The 23030-nt window shown below is 38.1% G+C and overlaps 1 protein-coding gene across 3 annotated transcripts in view; it reads left to right on the top strand.

Moving 5' to 3' along the window:
• The first annotated feature begins 4859 nt into the window (after positions 1-4859).
• Echdc1 (ethylmalonyl-CoA decarboxylase 1) overlaps positions 4860-23030 on the top strand; it is a 25315-nt gene continuing 7144 nt past the window's right edge. Inside the window, exons 1-5 of one of the 3 annotated variants that reach the window (XM_028766418.1) lie at positions 4860-4989; positions 8364-8579; positions 10655-10797; positions 16649-16701; positions 19540-19620. In XM_028766418.1, coding sequence (XP_028622251.1) covers positions 8366-8579; positions 10655-10797; positions 16649-16701; positions 19540-19620 — 491 coding nt within the window. In that variant the 5' untranslated portion in view covers positions 4860-4989; positions 8364-8365. Of the gene's footprint in view, positions 4990-5220; positions 5406-7989; positions 8011-8363; positions 8580-10654; positions 10798-16648; positions 16702-19539; positions 19621-23030 lie in introns of those variants that run through there. The other 2 variants (XM_028766416.1, XM_028766417.1) reach the window with 2 other exon arrangements.

The raw sequence follows: 23030 nt of genomic DNA on the forward strand, positions 1-23030 counted from the left end.
GACAGGGTTTCTCTGGACAGCCCTGGCTGTCCTTGAACTCACTCTGTAGACCAGGCTGGCCTCGAACTGGGAAATCTTCCTGGCTCTGTCTCCCAAGTGCTGGGATTAAAGGCATGCGCCACCACTGCCCAGCACTGCCACTCATTCTTAACTCTCCTTCTAACCTCCAACTTGTTCCCTTTCAGTTTTATGACTTTGTCTCCTCTAGCAAATAAAGAAAGAAACCATTCCTCTGGGGTATGTGTGAACTATTTTACATAGTATGATATATAGTTGTTTTTTTTTTTCTTCAAAGGATACAATTTCACTCTTCATTATAGGTAAATATGACTTCATTGTGTATCTATACATTTTATTTATCTGCTGACAAACCTCTTGGCTAATTCTATAATTTGGTTATTGTGACTAGTGTGTATCTATACGTTTTACTCATCTGCTGACAAACATCTTGGCTAATTCTATAATTTAGCTATTATGACTAGTAACATACAATATTTTAAAAGAAAAAGTAAAGCAGCAGAGAATTATATGCTTCTTATAATAGTTAAAGAAACTAGCAAGGACCTTTTATTATAGAAAGGAAGAGATGGTCAAATGGAAGATAAGTTAAGGAAAAGCACAAGAAAATAAATAAGCACATTATAATAAATTTTGTGCCACATGATTGAACACTGTTTGAGTCAGATTCTTAAGAAAAGTAAACATTAAAAGACTGCAGGGGGCTGTTAAGATGGCTCAGGGGGCTGGTGAGATGGCTCAGTGGTTAAGAGCACTGACTGCTCTTCTGGAGGTCATGAGTTCAAATCCCAGCAACCATCCATAATGAGATCTGATGCCCTCATATCGGTGTCTGAAGACAGCTACATTGTACTTACATATAATAAATAAATAAATAAATAAATAAATAAATAAATAAATAAATAAATTTTTTGGACTGGAGTGAGTGGGGCCAGAGCGAGTGGGACCAGGAGCAAGAGGGAGAAAGAGAAGAGGAAAAAATAAAAAAGAAAAACTGCATGTATGATTAGGAGTGTAGCTAAGTGATACAATCTTTGTTGAGCATATGTGAAACCCCAGCATGAAATACAAGGAACACAGGCACATTGAGGCCAGAAGATACCCTCAGGTGTCATCCTCAGGAACTCTTTCTTCCCCCTCTTTTGAAATGGGGTGTCTCAGTGAGATAGGCTGGCTGGCCAGCATACCTGTTTCTTCAGTGATGAGATTATAAGCACACAACACCACGCTCAGTATTTTTATGTGATTTCTGGGGATCATATTTAGGTTGTCATGCTTGTGAGGTAAGCACTTTGATGAACTGAAGTGTCTCCCATGCCCTCCCTAGTATTTGCTTGCTTAGCAGAAAAGTTACTACAATAGAAGCTCTCTATACCCTAAGATATACACCTACAATGGCATGCTGCACATAGAGATAAGCAGGTCACAACAGAACAAGAAAGAACGAAAGGTGGGAGGGAGGGAGGGAGGGAGGGAGGGAGGGAGGGAGGGAGGGAGGTAGGGAAAGAAGAAAACTACTTGGTTTAGGAGTATTAGGAACAAGCTTTCTGGCTTTCTACAAGGTTGCAGCGAGTACAAATTAAGTATCTTGGGTCAACCTACATATCTGTTACCTTCCTGTCTTCTCAAAGCACTTATAATTTTATTGTATATGGTTTAGTCTAAAAGTTTATTGCAATTTATTCAAGATAATCCTGTGATAGTTGTACTTGGTTGTCAACATGACTAAATCTGGAATAAACTACAATACAGAAAAGGAGGGCACATCTTGGTTTGAAGTGGGGCAATCCTTTCAAGTAGAAAGGCACAACCTTTTGATCCAGATCTTGAGGCAGGACAACACATCTTTAATCTGGGTCACAGCTTCTGCTGGAAGCCTATATAAGGACACGGAGGAAGGAAACATTTTGGCTTTGCCTGCTTGTCCTCGCCTTGCTAGTGTATCTGTTTCTTCAGTGGCACTGAAGCTTTCTTCTTGGGATGCCAACATATACAAGAGATCAGCTGAGATACACAGCCTCGTGGGACTGAAAAACTATTAGATTCTTGGACTTTCTATTCACACCTGGCCATTGTTGGGTTAGTTGGACTCCAGCCTGTAAGTCATTCCAATAAATTCCCTTTATATATATATTCCCATATATGTATGTGTATGTGTCACATATATGTGTGTTCATGTGCATATGTTCCATATATGTTACATATTATATATACATATATATGTGTATTTGTACATATATGTGTATATATTTATATATATTCATTCCATAAGTTCTGTGACTCCAGAGAACCCTGATTAATACAATGATTAAATCATACATATGCATTCAGAGGGGACTGTATATGAAATATAAACTATGATTTGTTTATTTCAGTTCACCAAGTGTTCAGTTTTTTCTCTATCTCAAATTCCTAAGATGCTTTTAAATTCTTAACTTTTTTCCTCCCTTTTACCCATTCCATTTCAACTTGCTGGTAAATTCTTTGAGAACTGGCAACTCATGAAATACTTAGAAAACTGACAAAAGACAGGGTAGTATAATATCTAAATTCCATAGGAGTCTACTTAGTAAAGATAGTATCAGACAGTTACACAAGAAGAACAAAGGCTTTCAATCTTGGACAGCTGCCTGGAACACAATAAACACATCCAGTCAAGGAGAAAAGTAACAGATGTGTTCTGTCAGGTCACTATTGTCAAGAGACTTTCTGTTGAACACTCTAACAGCGTATATTGCTTATCACATAAGAAAGAAGATCAGGCTAGCCAAAAGAAAAATTGAAAGGAAAAGTCAGGAGATCAGTTTAAATACTCTATATAAAAATCCTCCATAGAACACAAATAACCCATACAGGAGAAAACAATCAATCTAGTTTTAAAAGAATAATTTTGATTGGTTACATTTTCTGTTCTCCTCTTCTGCTACCATCACCTTGCTAGGCCAGTGTTTCGATTAATTTTAGGGGCTATTCCTACAAATACAGAGAAAAAGATAAACCAGATCTAAATCAAAATTTCCAGTAGATCCTCACAATAGGATTCTGGAGTTTTGCCTTAGTGTCTTTCTCCTGAAGACTGATTTCCTGGTTATTACGCAACCCATTTACATCAGATACTAGACATGAGCCTTCCTAGCAACAAACAAAAATTAGTATGTGGTTTCTCCATTGAGGATGTTCAACTGGGGGGAACTATGACAAAAGCCACTGGAAAGATCCACAGGGAACACTGACTCTTTTGCAAAGTCAATTACCTGATTAAAGCCTTCAACACTTGGGGAGAGGCTGAAATGTTACAGGTCCAGGGTCCAATGACAATCTTTGGTCACCTTTAGCTTAGTTAGTAGTTATTTGCTACCACCTCTCTATATGATCTAACAATTTTATGGTCATTGGGTAAGTCTTTTGGAATAGACAAACTAATAGTGTCCACCAGTAGAACTGCTAAGGTTGCTGCCAGCTATCATCTGAGGCCTATAGAGTCTGCGGCCTAAGATCCGAGACTTAAAATCTCCCTGATCTTTTTACCCCTCTGATCTCATATTCCCACCAATGTATGTGGAAAATAACTTTATTTTTGGTCCGTTATTCTAACACCTTCATAAAATTGCTCCCATATTGGAACAAAGAACTGGGGGTAACCCAAACCTCACTTATATTTGGCTTTACAATAAACTCTCTACCTTTTGAAAAAATACTAGAATTAAACACTTCTAGTAATGACTTTTCCCTATCAGTTCAGCTAACCTAGACTTATGATTCTTCCTTATTACACAAACCTCTGTATTATAAACTGATCATCATTTCTGTCCCACTGCTTTGCTACAATATATCCATCCCACCAGAAATACACGTTTTTATTTCTTTGATCATTATCAACGATAACTGCAGAAGCCTCCAAATACCAGAGTGCCATCCAAACCAAGGCACAGAGCTGACAAAACTGACCCCCAAGAGATGATCTCTGGACACCCTTCTTTTCTCCCCTTTCCTTCCTTTTAAAAACAAAAACACAGAATTTCAAGTAGCCCAGGCTGGCCCTCAACTCTATATAGCTGAAGGTGTCCTTGAAGGTGCTGGGATAACTGTTCATCATCAAGCTTAGAGTTCTTTACCTTAACAGTTACCAGAAATCAAACTTTATGAGTGTAAATCTCTCTCATACACAGTTCTTGACACTTCCAAGGACACAAGAAGCAACCAAGAACCTTTTGTCCTTCAGTTCCTGTAGGTTAGATTTCTGTAGTAAACAAACTCAAAAATTTGGCTGGGCTAAAAATTTAGCAGCCTGTACACTAACAGGCTGTACCTTTCAGTTCTCTGCTTATTGAACTCTGAAGTTCTTTTAAAATACTCTATGTCTGCCCAACAAGGAGCAGATATCTCTCTCTTCCTACTGTTTGCAGTTACTGATTAAAATGTTTCAACCACATTATCTTTGATATCATCTACCTAAAACTTAATCTGAGGCCTTTCTCTGTGATAAAATTTCAATGGAGGATTGTTTTCGTTTGCTTCATGTCTTTGAAGAGCTCATGACACAATCATGTCACAAAAATCTGCTAAATATTTTTTGATAGACGACAAAATACTGCCCACAGCAACTCTTAAACCCAAGAAGGCTCAGTGCTCTTTACCTTTCTCTCCCCTTCTCTTATCTTTCCCTTCTTCCATTTGCAGCCAAACAGGGTAGGAAGTATTTGGGTGGCCTCCTTTCCCTTGTCTGAACCCTAAATCAAGGAAATGTCAATCATGGATAAAACCTGAGCTCCCTCCTCTAGCTTGCAACATCTGGGGAAAAAGTTCCAGAAATGAAGAATCTGATGGGAAGGGGCGGGACTTCCGGGCCACCAGAGTTCCTTCGGCTAACCCAGGGGCTCTGGCCAAAGAAGGGCCTCAGGGAGCATACCAGGAGCGGAAACAGGCCCGGGAGCCGTGTGGAAGCCGGAAGAGGGTCGCGCGCAGCGGAAGGTGGGGTGCGGGAAGAGGAAGAGGGTCTCAGAACACGCAAAGGGAAATCAGAGGCAGGGGCTGCAGGCCGGCGGCAAGGCTGCGCCGAGTGTCAGGCCGCGGAGATGCCCCCCTTTTCCAAGCACCCCGGCCAACGTGCTGTGGCGCGATGGGGGAGGAGCGCCTTTCCGGGCGAATCCCGAGCGAGGGGCGCGCGGCTGCGCACGGGCTCACTGCGCAGGCGCACTGCCCTCTGCTGGCTCTGGCGCCGCCGTGCATGGCTCGCGAGGTTCCGGAGGGCTCTGGCAAGTCCTGAGGCGTTAGTTACAGAGAACGTGGGAAACCCGCGGCGTTGGCAAGTTCAAAAAGGATGAGGAGGTTTGAGGTCAACTCTGAGCTAATTTCTGAATACTTTGGAATCCCTTGTGAGAACTGAGGTAATGTTCCATGCGATCTCTAGAATATCTGTCTACTTGTGAGGAAATGATCTTGCTTGTTTAAAACATTTCTTACATCTCTGTTTCGTGAAGCCAACTTTTCAACAAGAGGAGCAACTCAACTTTGATGGGAACTACTAAAGGTATCCTACCCCGTCCCCACTTTTATCAGATCCCAAGGAGTTGTGAATTGGAAAGGCGAGGACATCACACTTTAGCATGTCTTCATTTCCTAACTTTCACGTCGGATTCTCTAACGTGTTATTGTTTCTTGTTCTCGGTGCTACACGTTTAGAGATATGACCAAGACTGATCAAAGACTTAAAGAAATAGCACCCTTCTAGGGGCCTGACAGGTAGAAGAATTGTGAATTCTTGGGAAGATGACAGGTTTCTTTTGTTTGTTTCCTGGATACCTTATTGAACTATGGCTTGAGAACCAATTAGTTAACAGCTAGCTGAGGCGTTACAGAGGATACTTGTCACTAAGGCAAAAAGGTGAATTACAAGAATGAACCGTCTAGATGGTGAGTTAGCCTTGTGGTCAGTCAGGGCCTTAACCCTACCAAATTGTTTTAAGAAAATTCTTGGAAATTCCTGTTTGCCAGGCACAGTTCTCAGCACTTCGGATGCCTTCGGGGCATCTGAATTTAGTAGGTCGACTTGTCAAAAAAAAAAAAAAAGAAGTTAATGATAGTGTTTGAGGTGACCACAGCTGTTGGGTAGTGGAGATGGATTTTATGTTGTCTAGGAACTTAGAGAAAATGGCTTGAAATTACTCTCTGGTAAAAAAAACAAAAAAAAAACCAAAAACCTGTAACAGTGTATGTGCTGAAATTTGGGATGATAAAAATCAAGATTTGAGGAAATGAAAGTTGTTTCCTTTGGTGTGTGTGAGGAGAGGTGTGGGTGGTGTGCAATGTGAAAACTTGAAAAACAGGTTATATATTTCATTCTAAAGTACCTTCTGAATTTTCTTTGTTTACTTCCTTATGCTAATTGTTTTAAATATGGGATTATGTTAGCTTTCTAGTACAGTTTAAGGACTTTTAATAGAAGAACTAGCATGTAGAAATTGGAGAGGGAAACCTTTGGTCCCAGATGGCCAGAGGCAGTGAGCATGTTCACCTGGAATGATGTGTTTCCTGATAGGACAGCTGCTTTACTGACCTACCACATGACCTAATTTAATTTTTCCCCCTGAAGAAAGTTTCATAACATTGTAACTCAGACATTTTCATTGCCTTGTGTTCCCAGGATTAAAGCAAATATAAGCAGTTGATGTGTGTCTACTCTAAGACAGCACTAGACTCTTAAATTCTATTTACTTATATTTTCAGATACTACACTAATTCACCAATGTCTAACATCTTATCATCTTAGCACCAGAGCCATCATGTATCTTTAAAAAAAGTTATTTTTAATAGTGTATATGGGGGTGTGGTGGGCAGGCACAAGAATGGGAGGTCAGAAGAGACCTAGGTTTCCTGGAGCTGGAATTACCAGCTGGAAAGGAAACTTGGGTTGTCTGGATCAGTGGTAAATGATTTTAACCATTGAGTTTATGTATTTAAAATTGGGATGAAAGTATGCACAACAAGCTACTAGCACATTGTTACAATTGGATTTCCAACATTTCGGTCAGTGAGTCTAGCAGGCTTGAGCTGTTCTTTGAATTACACTGGTGTAGACAAGGAATCTGAAAGAAGTACAGAAACGATGGCTCAGTGTTGAAAGAGAGACACAGAACGAAGGAGGAAGAGAAAACTGGGGAATTAATAGAAGAATGGGCACATGTCATAGTAGAAGACTTTCTTGGAAAAGTGTTTAATTCTAACGAGGCAAAGCAATACATTACATAATATCTAATTGTTCAGTAATTTGAGGGTGAAGGGGTATGATCTGATACCATTTATACTAACCATGCCAGATGTTGGAGGGTTAGACAATATGTCTAGGTAAAGTAGGCCGACCTCTTACCAAATGTGTGTGTGTGTGTGTGTGTATATGTACATACATATGTATATAGATTCTACCAACCTATAAAAACAATTAAAAGGCCAATGATTTCTAAGCCTTAACTCTATATTTTATACTTTAATTTCTTGTCCTTTTCCTAAACAAAGCATTGTAAAAATACTGACAAATTAATATTCTTTAAATACCCATCTAAATCATAATCAAATTTCTTAGCATTTGCGTTTGATATTATAATCAGTTTGTGGAAGATCAGAACTTTTGCTTCAAATTAATTTCCTAGTTGAGTTATCTCTATACTGAAACATACTCAAAACCAAATAATTTGCAGAGTGTGAGTGCACGTACACACACACATACACACACACACTTGGTAAGAGTACTAAATTCATTAGGCTTACTTCGGGAAATGTAGGCGACTCAACTTTTCAATTTGAATCCTCGATCTTGAGAACTTACGTTTTTCTAGACCAGAAGCAGATCCAGCAGAACCATGACACCTACTCTGTGTGCCCTTCTCTTGGTGAGAGGGTAAAAGTAGCTTCAAATGTCTTTTCCCAAAACATGAAGGGTGTTGTGGAGGGAATAAGACTGACCAGTAGAGAGGAAATGAAGGAGAACATAATTGAGTAAGTCAAAATATCAGCACCAGTAGAAGCAGACACATTTTGTTTCCACCTACAGAGAGTTCACATTTCAGTCTTTCTCTGGTAATGTGTAGGATGACACCAGTCAAACTGGGTTTTCTCAATTATGTTTGCTAATATTTTTTTTGGTATTTTCTGGTAAAGCACTTCTAAATCTGAAAGAATATATTAGTTCTAACCCATAACATCCATTAGCCTTGTGAGAGGAAAAGAAAATTACTGATATGTGTAACATACTAACATTGAATAATATTAATAATCACTTCTGGGTGGAAATTTAGACATAAGAATGGGTCTCTTCATTGCAACAACTGTATACTTTTTTTCTTTTCTAGAAATGGCAAAAAGTCTTTTGGCTTCATCTCTGTCTGTAAGAACAAAACTCTTACAAACAGGAGTGTCGCTTTATAACACAACTCACGGCTTCCATGAGGAGGAAGTAAAGAAGGTACTGGAGCAGTTTCCTGGTGGATCCATTGACCTTCAGAAGAAGCAGAATGGCATTGGCATTCTGACACTAAACAATCCTAATAAAATGAATGCCTTCTCAGGTATGAGAGGCCTGCCTTCTCCAGACACAGAATGACACTAAGTCGTAGCCTACTATCCTGGTTTTTCTGGTCTTTTCCTGATGAAAAAAACATTTTGAAAGTCTTGGTATTCTTTGTAGAATATATGTACACAGATATCATTTTCTATAATGAGAACCAGAAATATTTTTGTAACTATCCATATGATAATTTTTATGTCATGAATACAAATCTTCATAAAAATGGACACTGCTAAGTCAATATGTTTTACCATTGTACTGTGTTAACCATATTAAATTTTGATATGTTTATTGTTAGCAAATACTACTAGGAAGCGAGGGGAAAAGATTTCAAAGATATTCTGTACACTGTTATAACTGTCATTGTTAGTTTCTACCATTGCCTACTAATATGTTTTAATTTCTAAGATTTTTACTTTTTGAGATTATAATATAACTACATCATTTCCCTCTTCTCTGTCCTCTTTATATGCTCCCCCATATACACCCTGCCTTTTTGTTGTTGTTGTTGTTGTTTGTTTGTTTGAGACAGGGTTTCTCTGTATAGTCCTGGCTGTCCTGGAACTCACTCTGTAGACCAGGCTGACCTCGAACTCAGAAATCCACCTGCCTCTGCCTCCCAAGTGCTGGGATTAAAGGTGTGCACCACCATGGCCTGGCACTCTGCCTTGTTTTAAGTTTATGTTCATGAACTCTTTTTCATTAATTGTTTATCTCTGTCTCTCAGTCTCTCTGTCTCTCCCTCCCTGTGTCTGTGTGTGTGTGTCTGTCTGTGTGTGTGTGTGTGTGTGGTGTGTTTGTATCCCTGAATGCATAAGTGTAACCTGCTCAGTCTGTATAATGTTACTTGTCTGTATATGTTTTCAAACACTGACCATTTGGTTTTGGATAACCAAGCACTCTTTCTTCCCTGGAGAAGATATTTCTCCCATTTCCAACATTCCTTAACTACCTGTAATTCTTTGTTAGGGTTGAGTCCTCATGAAGACTGAGTTTAAAATGAATGAGTGGTATAGTTTTTATATTCATGGTCACCATTATTGTTTAGGCACTTAAATATCATTTGTGATTGAAGATACAGGTTTGTCTACATAGATTTATTCTTACCCTAAATGTATAGATTGTTGTCTCCCAAACTGTAAATATTTTGCACGCAAGATTATTTTTAAGCAGTTTCTATTTTAAGAAGTTTCTATTTTAAGTAGGTAGCACTTAGAAAGGATGACTTCGTTAGTGATTTGTGAATTCATAACATTGATCTAACATTTACTGTAGCCCTGTCACTTTTGGTTATGGCAGAATAGTAATTATTGACCTTATGGGGTATTTTTTTCCAAAACCAAGTCCCATGAGAAGTATTTTTAAATCCCAGTAATCATATTGCAGATATTATGAGCCATGATGTGCATAGATGTAGGTTATTTATTAGAACTTGAAAGGACACTCTCTGCTGTTTCCATATGATAACAATCTCATGTGTAAGCCATTGACTTTACTGCTGGTAGATCTGTAAAGAAATTTTATACTGTGCCTCAGGTGTGTCAGGTTTTCAGCCGTGGCCTTTGTTTATTCTGTGTTCGTTAGTCCTTTCCAGACCTAACTGAACACTCACTCATGCTGCTGAGAAGACGGTTCGAATCTCACTTTGTGGTAGATTTCTTGTCCCTGGAGACTCATAAAATCTTACAGCTATGTTCTGCTCATAGTGGTCACTGAGCCTGTTCAGAGACAACATGTAGCTGCTCTCTTTACCATAAGAAGGAAGTTTTCCTTATCACAGTGTCCACTATAATATAGTCTAAGTTTTCTATTCCTAGGACATGTATGATACATTCTTATTTTTCTACCTAAATACATTTGTCTGGTTTCTTAAGATACATAGAGTAATGAATTTAAAATTTTAAGGCAGCATCTGTTTTTTATACTTTGTTTGTATATTCCATTGTATCAAAACAATAAGCATTTGGTAAATCTACTGTAAATATTTATGAAGTATCTGTCCTAGCAGTCTTGCTTAGCACTTTACTGTTTTTATCATCTCTCAGATGTGTGTGTGTTTCATCTCTCGTCTGATAGGTATCATGATGCTAGAACTTTTGGAAAAAGTAATTGAATTAGAAAATTGGACAGAAGGAAAAGGCCTCATTGTCCATGGAGCAAAAAATACTTTTTGCTCAGGATCTGATCTGAATGCTGTGAAGGCACTCTCAACTCCAGAAGTAAGTACATAGGCCGTGGGAGACTGCTCTCATCAGACATGGCTGAGAAAGTCATGTTTTACCTATGTGCTTATTGTTATAACTCTTCAAACAGTAGTTTTTGTTTGATTTGGTTTATTTTGTTTTGTGATCAAGTATAAAGATTTATAAGGGGAATAATAAGGGAAATTTGTAAGGAAAACAAGACAATGCTAGGGTCTTCCCTACAAGGTATCTATAAAAGACATTTTGGCTGACACGCTGAGATGACTCATCTTTGTGGGCCAAGCGGAGCACTCTAGGATGTCCCTGTGTTTTGGAAAATGAGTGTCTCTTGCTTTTAGTATTGTTCTTTCCCTCCAGCAGTTTCTCCTACACCTCTTCTTTTGTAATTGATTGAATATTTTTAAAGAAAAATTTAAATTTTAGAAATTTTGGTATTGTGAGAAAGTTGTAAGAATAGTACTGAGCCCCCACTACCTGTACTCTCTGCCCTTGGTTTTAGCATATTCCTTCAGTGTAAAGATTTGTCAACAACTTATGTGCCAACATTGGTATTTTACTGTTGATGAAACTCAGCTCTATGATCTAGGATGCATGCTCTCAAATAGTGAAGCTCACTGAAGCACAGAGCAGAATGGTGATCTCACAGGTACTAAGGGTAAAATATGGGAAATTTAATTTCCATTACACATGACAAATTAGTGCTATAGCATATTGTCTGTAACAAGCAATGCTACAGTCCATCCATCAATGTTCTTATACACACACCCTACACTGATGATAAAACAAATGGCAGAAAATACTTGAATTGGTGGATATACCTACAGCACAAATGGGTGGTGATAGTTGAATTGGTGATGTCTACTAACTCAAGTTGTGCACATTAGATATGTATTTATCTTTACATGTCAGAGTGGTATACGAGAGGAGAGAAAAGAAAGTCCATCAATTAGTGGTATGGGTTCGTTGTGTTCGTTTCTGCTTTGGAGTCTGATTCAGGCCATCATGATTCCTTAGGTCTCTCACCTGTGAAAGTTCCTCGAGCCCTGTATGTACCGTGTGTATGAGCATGCACATGTGTGTGATCTTACTCTGTAGCTCAGACTATCCTGGAACTCCTTTATGCACTTTATGTATCATTGACTAAACTGAAAGTCCCTGAAATCCTCCTGTCTCAGTCTTCTGAGAGCTAGGATTATAGATATGAGCCATTATATCCAACTTTTTAAAAGGTAATATTCAGAGTTAAAATAATATTTGTAGAGTATAGAATATTTTTGTCATATGATAATTTCAAAAGTGACAAGTGGAGAACTGGTGTGTTTAAAATTTCTGAACCAGTTTTTCAAATAGACTGTATTTGTTAAGAATGCACTGGGAAGTAATGATAAGTTTTGTAATTATGAAACTTAAAGTCTTGGAGCTGAGGAGCTCACACACTTAACATGAGTTGCAGCTCTGTGAATGTATAAATCATCTAACACTTGCAGCTGAGACCATGAGACTCTTACTGAGAGTTCACACTGTAGTTGGGTTCTCTCAGTGAGGCTCTTCCGGATCCAGCATGTTGATGCTTTGTGTTACAGATGTGTCAGTGATGTCTGTATGTTTGGTGAATATGATTTCTGGGAATGCTGAAGTAACTGAGATATATGTCAATTTAATAAGTGGATTACGATTGTCCTCTAAATAATATAAAATGCTTTAAAAGATTATTAAATAACTTATCTTTTAAATATAATTACGTTGTTGTTTTGCCACTGCAATTTTGTCAACTAAATTTTTTAAAGAAAATTTCCAGATGTCCACAGAAAGAGAAAATCCAGTGAAACCTTCATATCCCCATGATTGTCATCCCTGGCAATATTCTGTTCCTAAGCTCTTTCCTTGTATGGTCACAGGTCACTTAAGAAGCTGGTTTTGTTTGGGCTCTTTTGTGTCATGACGAAGAAAAGAACTACAGTTGTCCCTGTTACACAGTTGCATCTTACTCGAAGCTATGGTAGGCAGGAGAAGGACTAATGCAACACAAGAGTTAGCCCTGAAGAGTTATGGAAAGGAAGCAAACCATAAAAAAATGTGTACATAGAATTCATTTGTAAGATTATGGTTTTATGCCACAGATATTCTAGAGACTTTGAAAAATCCCTTTAGAGAGCTGAAGAAATCAAAGTCCACAGTTGTAAATTTAAGTGTGTAGGGAAACATAAAATTGCTTACTTTGCAGCAAGTGGGTGTAATGTGTCAAGGAAAGGCTTAATGCTTAGAAAGCTTCACAGTCTTAACCTACTGTGAAAAGTGTCCTTCTCCCTGACCTCCTCTGTTACTCTTCGGCCAAATTACTGTTTAGGTCTTTGTTGCTTAAATGTCTACAGCATCCCCCAACTTTCTGTCTAAATGCTTTGGGTTTGTTGCCACTCTGGTACAATTTCATTTTAGCCGTAGTAATATATAGACAAGTTACTTATTTTCAAAAAATCTCTCTGAATTTGAAAGGAGTTGACTATTCCATAAAACAGGTACTTATGGTCATCGAATGAGATACTTTGCACGATGGGAGTTTTTATACTCAAGATGCATGCAAGAGTGGAGGAGATTGATGCTCCTGCTTTCTGTACACACACTGAGGATTGTACATGTTTTGTCAGGGTTGTTATTGTATTATTGGGATGTCCTAGGTGAAGCTGGCTCTCAGGATATAGACAGATGAAAACCACATCTGTTGTAGCTCTCCAGTCCTCTCTCCAGTGCTTCCCAGATGCCTGTACCTGAGCTTTCTTTTCTGTGGCTATTCCGTGGTACTGTCCTCTACTTGCCTGGTACTGTTTGTTGTTGTTGACTTCTTTCTTTAACTTTAAAAAAAAAATGTTTGTGTGTGCCTGAGTATCACATTTATTCTCAGGGAAAACACAGCAGGACATTCGATCCCCTGGAATGGAAGTTACACATACTGTGAGCTAGAGTGTGGGTGCTGAAAATTGAACCCTGGTCCCTGGAGGAGTAGCTAGTGTTCTTAACTACTGGGACATAGTCTCTAGACCCCTGACTTCTTTTCTTCTTTCAACTCTGGGAAATAAATGAGTATTTGACCCTGCAGCTTTGGGTGAAGAATTAATATTTCTTCCTCCTCCTGTTCTGCTTCTTCATTTTCTAGTCCAAGCTGGCCTGGATCTCACAGAGATTCTCCTGTCTCTGCCTCCCAAGTGTTAGGGTTTAAGGTGTGTGCCACTATGCCTACCTAACCAAATTAAATGTCATTCCTAGGTATTTTGGACCAGAATTAATTACCTGTTTTACAATGTATGTATAGTCAAAACACATTTTACATTATGTAATTTTTACTAGTATTGTATTGTTACATACTGTCAGCACCAAGTAACTTATTGCATAAGCCTAGCATTTTCCATTGCCCCTTCTCCTATGTAAAGTCACCCCACATTTCTGTGCCTCAATTGAATTTAGTTGTTTCTTCATTGACACTCATTTTGGTTACTTCAAGCATGAAAGAAAGTGTGTGTTGGGGAGTGGGGAACATAATACCTTAATGGTTGTTCCATTAAGGTTATTGAGGGCTTGTTATATTCCTTAGCTCCTAGCTAGTAAAAACAGATGATGGGCTGGTGTGAACAAAACAGGGAGCGTGTGTGTGTGTGTGTGTGTGTGTACACTTGAATACGTGTATGCATGTTTGTTATATGACAGGCTTATGTGAGCAAAACACAGTAAATGTGTGTCCATATGTGTGTATGCTTATGTGTGTATTATATGATGGGCTGATATAAGCAAAACAGTATGTGTACTCATCTGTGTGTGCATGCTTGTGTGTGTGTGTATATGTGTGATGTGTATGCTGGTATGAGCAAAATAGAGTGTGTGTACATGTGAGTGTGTGCATGTTTGTCTGTGTTATGTGTTGCTATATATGATGTAGTATGCTATGCACATAGTGTTTAGAGGATTGCCAGATGTTTGAAGTTAAGATTCTTGGTTGAAGGGTATAGGAGTTAACAATGATGTTAGTAACAGACTTAAGGATAATGTGCAAGTTGGTCTTTTCAAGAGCTTAGAGTTCATTCTGCTGGTGACTGGAAATCATTATCCTACAGGAAGGGTTACCAGGCAGCAGGATGGAGATTATATCTAAGAAGAAGAAACTAAATACAGAAAAATTGGTTAGGAAGTAAAGTTTTGGGGTTTTTAATTTTTTTTTTTTTAACTTTTAAGCCCATGAGCTGAGGAACATGTCCAGACTAGTGTAGTTTAAACAGAAATGAAAACAGAAAGTAAATATTGGCAATAATTGAAAGGAGGAGCTGAGGAGGCCCAGCTTGGTCCTGATGAGGAGGATTTTGTGAGCTAGAGGAATTGGTAATAGCATCACCATTCTGAGCCTGCTGACCATGGCTAATGCTTCTAGAAACCAAGCAGCCTGGGTGTGTGCAGCCTACAGAATGGACAGATGGTTGTCTTTCCCGCTGTACTGTCAGCCAGTTTCTGTATCTATTCCTTACTCCTGTGGATGAGGAAGTAAGCTCATTGTCATGGTTTGCTCACATGTATGCTGTTGCTACGAGTTAGAACTAAAACTGTAGTGGCGCACACCTTTAATTCCAGCACTTGGGAGGCAGAGGCAGGCGGATCTCTGAGTTCGAGGCCAGCTTGGTCTACAGAGTGTGTTCCAGGACAGCCCAGGCTATAAAGAGAAACCCTGTCTCGAAAAACCAAAACCAAAACAAAACAAACCAAAAAACAAACAAAAACAACCCAGACTGTGCTCTTACTGCTGGTAAGTTTAGCAGTGCTGAGCCTGAGGAACGATTGGTTGAAAGTGGAGAGGTCTAGTAGACATTCAGCCAGCAGTGGGAGCAGATGAAGCTTTCAAAGAAAAGAGAGCGAATGAATAAGAGAGAGAGAGTTATGGCCTGGGTTTGGGAGAGTCCAGACATCTAGGGGATTGGCTGAGTGGGAGGAGTCAAGGGAGAAGACTGCAAAGAAGCAGTCCCATAGCAGGTAAACAGTCAGGAGTAAAACCTGTTCTTAGAGAGAGGACCAGAGTCAAGATACTAATGTTAATTTGACGAGAAGATGTTACGGAGTAAGGAAAACTCATTTATTTTGACAAATGGAGTATTAAAATGTTTGGGACAAGGTTGGAAGCCAGATTATACTGGGTTGAAAAAAAGTATGGCTTTTATGAAAAACCTAGGAATCAGAGCTCATTCTGACTTCTGTATTTTACATACACTTTCTTAGCAGTAGCAGGTGGGAGAGTCTTACGTTTCCCCAAGCTACTGTGCATGGAACCCTGTCCTAGGAAGCTGTAATTATCATGCATGGTTGTCAACTTGATAGATTTAGAGTCACCTTGGCAATAAAGCTTTGAACATGCTTGCGAGGAATTATAGAGCTTGAGTTAACTGTGATGGGAAGAACACTGTAAATGTGGGTGACACTTTGTGCAGGCTGGGTCCTGATCTGAGTGAAAGCAAGCAGGCTGAACATAGCCATTCACCTCTGCCTGCTGACTGAGGATGCCCCATTCCCGCTGCCACGCCTTCCTTGCCACTCTCACTGCTTGCCTCACACTGTTACACCAAATCCTCCTTCCTTCTGTAAACTTCTGTCTTTAGAACTTTTGCCACTTCAGTGAGAAAAATAAATAATCCGGGTTACAGTCTGGCACACCTTGTGCCATCCTGCGCTCAAGATCTGGGAGAACTCATACCACCATTTACACTTCAGCCTCAGAGAACTGGAAATGAAAACTTTGATTTTCAAATAGTTTGACCGTGTTCCTTTTAAAAATCTGAATTTTAACTAGTACCTCTTATACAATATAATCATATTTTTTGTTTATTTTTATTTAAAGAATGGAGTGGCCTTATCTATGTTCATGCAAAACACCTTAACAAGATTTATGAGGTAATGTATCTTTCTTTTAAAAATAGGATTTTTAACAGACTAGGATTCATAATTTATTACTGTATTATTTGTACATTTAAAAACAGTTAGCTGAGCTTCATATTGTGGCTGTTGTAATGCTGGATGATTATTACACCATAATAGAGTGAAATGACTAGGATTCATAATTTATTACTGTATTATTTGTACATTTAAAAACAGCTAGCTGAGCTTTATATTGTAGCTGTTGTAATGCTGGATGATTATTACACCATAATAGAGTGAAATGGTCTTGAGGTGAAAATCGTTTTGTAAATAACAAAGAAAATAGGAAAACAGTTTAAGAGACAGTGCTCATATAGAAAAAAATAAGAATCATAATATTACTGTTGTAAATATCATTGCCTTAACTCCTGTTTACTCCCACCACACTGGAACTTACTTTTTATTTTTTTTAGTTTAAAACTCTCTTTTAAAGATGATTTTATATGAATGAGTTTTTGCCTGGGTGTCTAGAGCCTTCCGAGACCAGAGGAAGGCATCAGATCCCCTGGAACTGGAGTTACAGATAATTATTAGGTGTGCCAGACTGTAACCCAGATTATTTATTTTTCTCACTGAAGTGGCAAAAGTTTTAAAGACAGAAGTTTACAGAAGGAAGGAGGATTTGGTGTAACAGTGTGAGGCAAGCAGTGTGAGGCTATTGCAGGGAACTTGGGGAAAGGCAAGTTCTGATGCCAGGGGAGAGGCAGGGTGCTGGTCAGGAGGAGACATGCAAAGACTCCCCCAGGATGGAGAGAAATCGTAGGGAGCAGACTGAATCCACATGACAGAAGAACTGAATAGGGAAATACTTTGAAAAGCTTTTTGTCAAAAGTGGATTTACTTTGCATCTAGAAGGGAGAAAAAAAAAATCTGTGCATTTGAGGTTACACACTCAGTACGCTTTGAATCTCTTTCTGATTTTGTCTTTAAGGTTGATTTTATGTATGTGAGTACACTGTCGTTCTCAGACATACCAGATCTCTATCAGATCCCATTACAGATGGTTGTGAACCATCATGATGTTGCTGGGAACTGAACTCAGAACCTTGGGAAGAATAGTCAGTGCTCTTAACTGCTGAGCCATCTCTCCAACACTCTTTCTGATTATTTTTATTCTTAATATAAGCAGTTTAAAATTATGAAGACTAAGAAAAATCATATTTAAGCATGCTTATTCAAAATTTTTGTATTCTTAGTACTCATTTGAGAGTCTAGAAAAAAATAAGAATCATAATATTACTGTTGTAAATATCATTGCCTTAACTCCTGTTTACTCCCACCACACTGGAACTTACTTTTTATTTTTCTAGTTTAAAACTCTCTTTTAAAGATCATTTTATATGAATGAGTTTTTGCCTGGGTGTCTAGAGCCTTCCGAGACCAGAGGAAGGCATCAGATCCCCTGGAACTGGAGTTACAGATAATTATTAGCTACCATGTTGGCGATTGGAGATTGAACCTGGGTCCTCTGCAAGAAAACAAGTACTCTAAATCACTAAGCTATCAGTCCTTTCTTCAAGATAAGTTTATTTTTCATTCTTCTATCTATCTATCTATCTATCTATCTATCTATCTATCTATCTATATATCTATATATCTATATATCTATCTATCTATTTGCACAGTATTATGTATCCCAGTTTGATCACAGACTTATTATTAGTTGAGGCTGGCCTCAAACTTCTGATTTTCTTGCTTTTATCTTATAAGTGCCTACATTACAGGTAACACAACATCTGGTTAAGTTATTTTTATTTAAGTAATCCTTTCTATGTGAGTGGAGTAGGGTGTATTAAAAAATATTTAGTCAAGTTAGACCAATAGCTTTCCATTTTGGTTAGAATCTATAAAAAATGCATACTTTGAAAACACTTTGTATCTACCTAATAGTATTCTCACACTGTTCTGACATGATACACTTTTATTTCTTAAGACAAGGTTTCAACTCTATAGCCCTGACTGTGCAGAAACTCACTAGACCAGGATGACCTTGTACCCTTAGAAATCCATTTGTGTCTGCCTCTCAAGTGCTGGGATTGAAGGTGTTTACCAATGTCTCCGGTTCTGACATCTTCCTCTGGTTCCTGAAGACTGTAGACACATACATAGAGTACGTAATATAGACACCTAGGCCAAATGCTCAGACATATAAAATAATCTTTTAAAAAGAGTTTTAACCTAGAAAACAAACATATATTCCAGTGTGGTAGAAACAAACAGGAGTTAGGGCAAGATATTTATATATCTATTTCTCCATATATATGTATTTATATTTGTGGTTCTTTATAAAAAGAAACAGTAAGGTTTAGTTTAAACAATAAGTAATGCTAAGATTATAGGAGCAGCATATGGCCATTTAGTCTTTTGATGGAAGTCTTAAATACTTGATTTCATAGCTCTGTGTTTTAGACCAGGTTATCCCTGAGATATGACCATGATAGCCCCACCCTGGCTGTAGAGCCATGAAATAGAGAAAATAGTTTCACAGTGCCTGTGCTGATTGCTGCAGAGCTAAAGGTTCTATCCTAGGTTCCTTATTTAGAAGACAATTACCGTCTGCTTCCCTGTAAGCCAGGCAGTGACTCTGGCAGGTCCTTTTCTGACCTGCTGCAGCACTAGAGTTTTAACCTAAAACTCTAGAGTTTAGCCCCTAACACGGCTAGTTTTTGGCATCATGCCATTTTTTCTTCTGCTGGTGCCCTTGATGGTTCCTGTTATTAACATTGCGAAATTAAGTTAAAGATTTTAAGATGATGTATATAAATGAACACTAAAGTTAGAATTACTCACATCTATTTTTCCTTCAATATACAGACTACCATTAATAAGCGTTGCTCTGGTTCAAGGCTGGGCTATGGGTGGAGGAGCAGAACTTACTACAGCATGTGATTTCAGGTAAGATAAAAATGACATTGCTGTAGGCATAAACATAATTAGCACATGATTGGATTTAGTTTTATATTAATTTCAGTATTTCATATATTCTTAAACAAGATAATCAATTAGTGAATGTTTTCTTTTTACCAGTCATTAAAGTAGATCATTTTTAGTTTAGTATAGCTGCTGTTACTCAATTATAATGATTTAAAAAAAAAAACAACAAGATACAGTGACTATTAATAAATTAAATCCATATCAGCAAAGATCCTAAGAAGGAAAGTCATGGAAGTCAGAAGAAGAAAACTCTAAACCCAAGAGAATTATTCAGAAGAAATTAGCAACTCAAGAACACAAGAAGAGAAGAGACTGGACACAGAGTCCATGGTGCCGTAGTTCTCATCAAGAGGGTTCTGAGATCCATGTTTTCACTATCTGTGATTCATAGCCACTTTGTAGATGGAGGACAGAGTCGCAGAGCACTCTGGGAACTGATAGTTCTTCTTGCTTAGAATGATTCTCAGCTTGTAGGTACAGAGACCATAAAATCTGGTACTTTGCACAGGCTTCTTAGTGCTGTCCCAAATACTGTGGGAACAACTCTGAGGAAACCTCTGTACTCTTTTATGTGCTTGTCTTGAGATCCATAAAGATGGAGGAAGACAGCATCACATTGAACTGTTCCATATTGACAGCTTTGAGAAGTCCTCAGAGCTTGAAGTCATAGCAAAGAGGTGTGTTTGCAAGAAAGTTAGATGCTTTATTTTTAAAGATACATTTGATCCTTTTCCTGTTCAAAAAAAATGGTATGTGTATTGTAAGGAGCTAAACTGGGAGCACAGCAAGGAGCCTGAGCCTTGCACCAGGTATACTGCCCATCCCTCTGTCGGCTGCTTCTACCTGTCAGACTTGTGTGTGTGTGTATACATGTGTGTGTGTGTGTAGCATAATGTTGTATCTGTGGCTTTTCCACCCATGCCCCAGTTCCCAAATAACAACTCAGAGAATTATTATTTATTAATTAAATGCCTAGGCCATAAGCTAGACCTGTTCTCAGAAGCTTGTACCTTATATTTACCCATTTTTATTATTCTATGTCTGCCACATGGCTAGTTACCTCTCCTCGGCTTTATTCGTACAACTTCCTCTGAGTCTAGGCAGGGAATCTCCCAGGCGTTTCTCTTTCCCAGAGTTTCTCTTTCTGCTAGTTGTCCCACCTTCCTATCTTGCCTTTTTGCTGTAAGTCATAGGCTTTTTATTTTAACAAATCAGAAGGTGCCTTAGGCAGGCAAGGAAGGACACAGACATACCTTCACACAGTGTACAAAAACATCACTTCAACATTATGCTTACCCTTAATGTACAGAAAATTTTAATATTTTATTAAAATATTAAATTTATTTCTTAAACTTATCTTATTTTACCAGTATAATTTTTAGTAGAAAAGTCAATAAATAATTATCTGTCATACTTTAAGATTATTCTTTTTGTTTGACATACTTCCACTCATAATCCATAATCTTGGCTTTATGTTTTTTTAAAGTACTTTATTTTTATGTTTTTAAAAGTACTTTATAGCAATACAGTTGATACATTAAATAACTCTTATACAATGTTTTGATATAATTTTAAACAGAATACAATTTCAGGTCCTAAAATCCTCCCCACAGAATACACATTTTTGAAGATCACTTTTTAAAGGATTTATCTTTTTTTGTATGAATATTTTTCTTCTTTGCATGTGTGCTCATGGAAGCCAGAAGCATGTATCAGATCCCCTGGAACTGGACATAAGAGGGTTTGGAACTGTGATATAGGTGCTGGGAATCAAAGTCTCGTTCTTGACAACAAGAATAAATGTTCTTAACTGGTGAACCATCTCTCGAGAAGTCACTTTGTCTCAATGTGTTTGATTCTTTGTTTTCTACACATTGTGTAGACTTCATCTTTTAAGGTGTTGGCTCATACACTAAGAGACGAGCTTACGTCAGTTTTTGACCCAGTTTCTAAGGCTAAGGACATGACCCTTATGCTCTAGTAAATAGCATGCTGGACATTTCACTAGGTTTTGTCGATTAGAGTTACAAAGGTTTTTGCTTTTAAACAATCTTATATTGAGGTCTAAATTACATATAGTCAAGTGCATCTATTTTAATTGTGGAATTTTGATGACCGCGTATACCCATGTAACCACTACAGTTAAGATATAGAATATTTTTATTCCTCTTATGTGTTTGTCAATAACACTACAATAGACATGGGTATGCAGGTGTCTGCACTGTATGTTGACTTAGATTTCAAAAGGTCTATCCACTGGACTTATACATATAACTGGATGATATGGTAGATCGTTCTGTGTAGGCAAGTGCATCTGAAGTGTAATTCCTTCCACCTCATCCTCTCTAATGACTCAATTATAGGCTTGTACCTCTGTACACTTGCTTTTTCAAAGATTTATTTTTATATATTTGAATACATTGTAACTGTTTTCAGACACACCAGAAGAGGACATCAGATACCATTACAGGTGAGCCGCCATGTGGTTGCTGGGAATTGAACTCAGGTCCTCTGGAAGAGCAGCCATGTCTCCAGCCACCCCCCCCCACTTGCTTTTTCAAAGAGCAGAACATTTTAGTTTTTAAAGTATGCTTAGGTTTTGGTTTTAAAATATTTACAAATGTCTGAAAACTTTTACTCAGTCTCCTCAAGTGCTAGTTACCAGCCTGGGTACAATTACAAATCAAGAAAGTCAAAGAGAAACAATACTTTTAACTAATTTGTAAATGTGATTCAGTTTTTTTCTGTTACCATTTTAATATCCTTTTTTTCTGGTATGAGACCCGATCAAGAATCTCTTTTGCTTGATGCAGATATGGACATCCTCACACTTTTGTATTTAGCCTTCCTGTCCTTTTACATAGACATGCTATATAACTTGAGTGTAGATTTTAGTAGACCCCATGAATTAGGATCGTACTTCTTTCCTTTTCTGGTGGCACTGGGTACTGAATTCATGGACATGTTGGCAGTCCACCTACTACTGAGCTACATTCCCTGACATTTTGTTACTGTAATTTTGAGATGGGTTCTTACCAAGTCACTAGGGGAGAACTTCAAGAAGTGTTGATGCTACTTCTGCCTCAGGTTTTCAGGAAACTAGGATTAGTGATCTGCGTACCAGTCCAGGCTAGGGGTGTAATCCTTTTATTCAGTATTGCAACCTCTGTCTTTTAATTGGTGAATGTGTTCTGTTTTATACTCATTGTTGCTATTGATATGATTTTATTTAAGTCTACCATCTTCTTAAAAATTATTTTTATATGCATGAGTGTTTTAGCTATATGTACATATGTGTACCACATGGTTCTCAAGAGTGCAGACTAAGGTGTTGGATCCCTGGCACTGGAGTTAATGATCATTGTGAGCCA

The sequence above is a fragment of the Grammomys surdaster genome, unplaced genomic scaffold, assembly GCF_004785775.1.
Source record: "Grammomys surdaster isolate TR1022 unplaced genomic scaffold, NIH_TR_1.0 168, whole genome shotgun sequence".
Lineage (NCBI taxonomy): Eukaryota > Metazoa > Chordata > Mammalia > Rodentia > Muridae > Grammomys > Grammomys surdaster.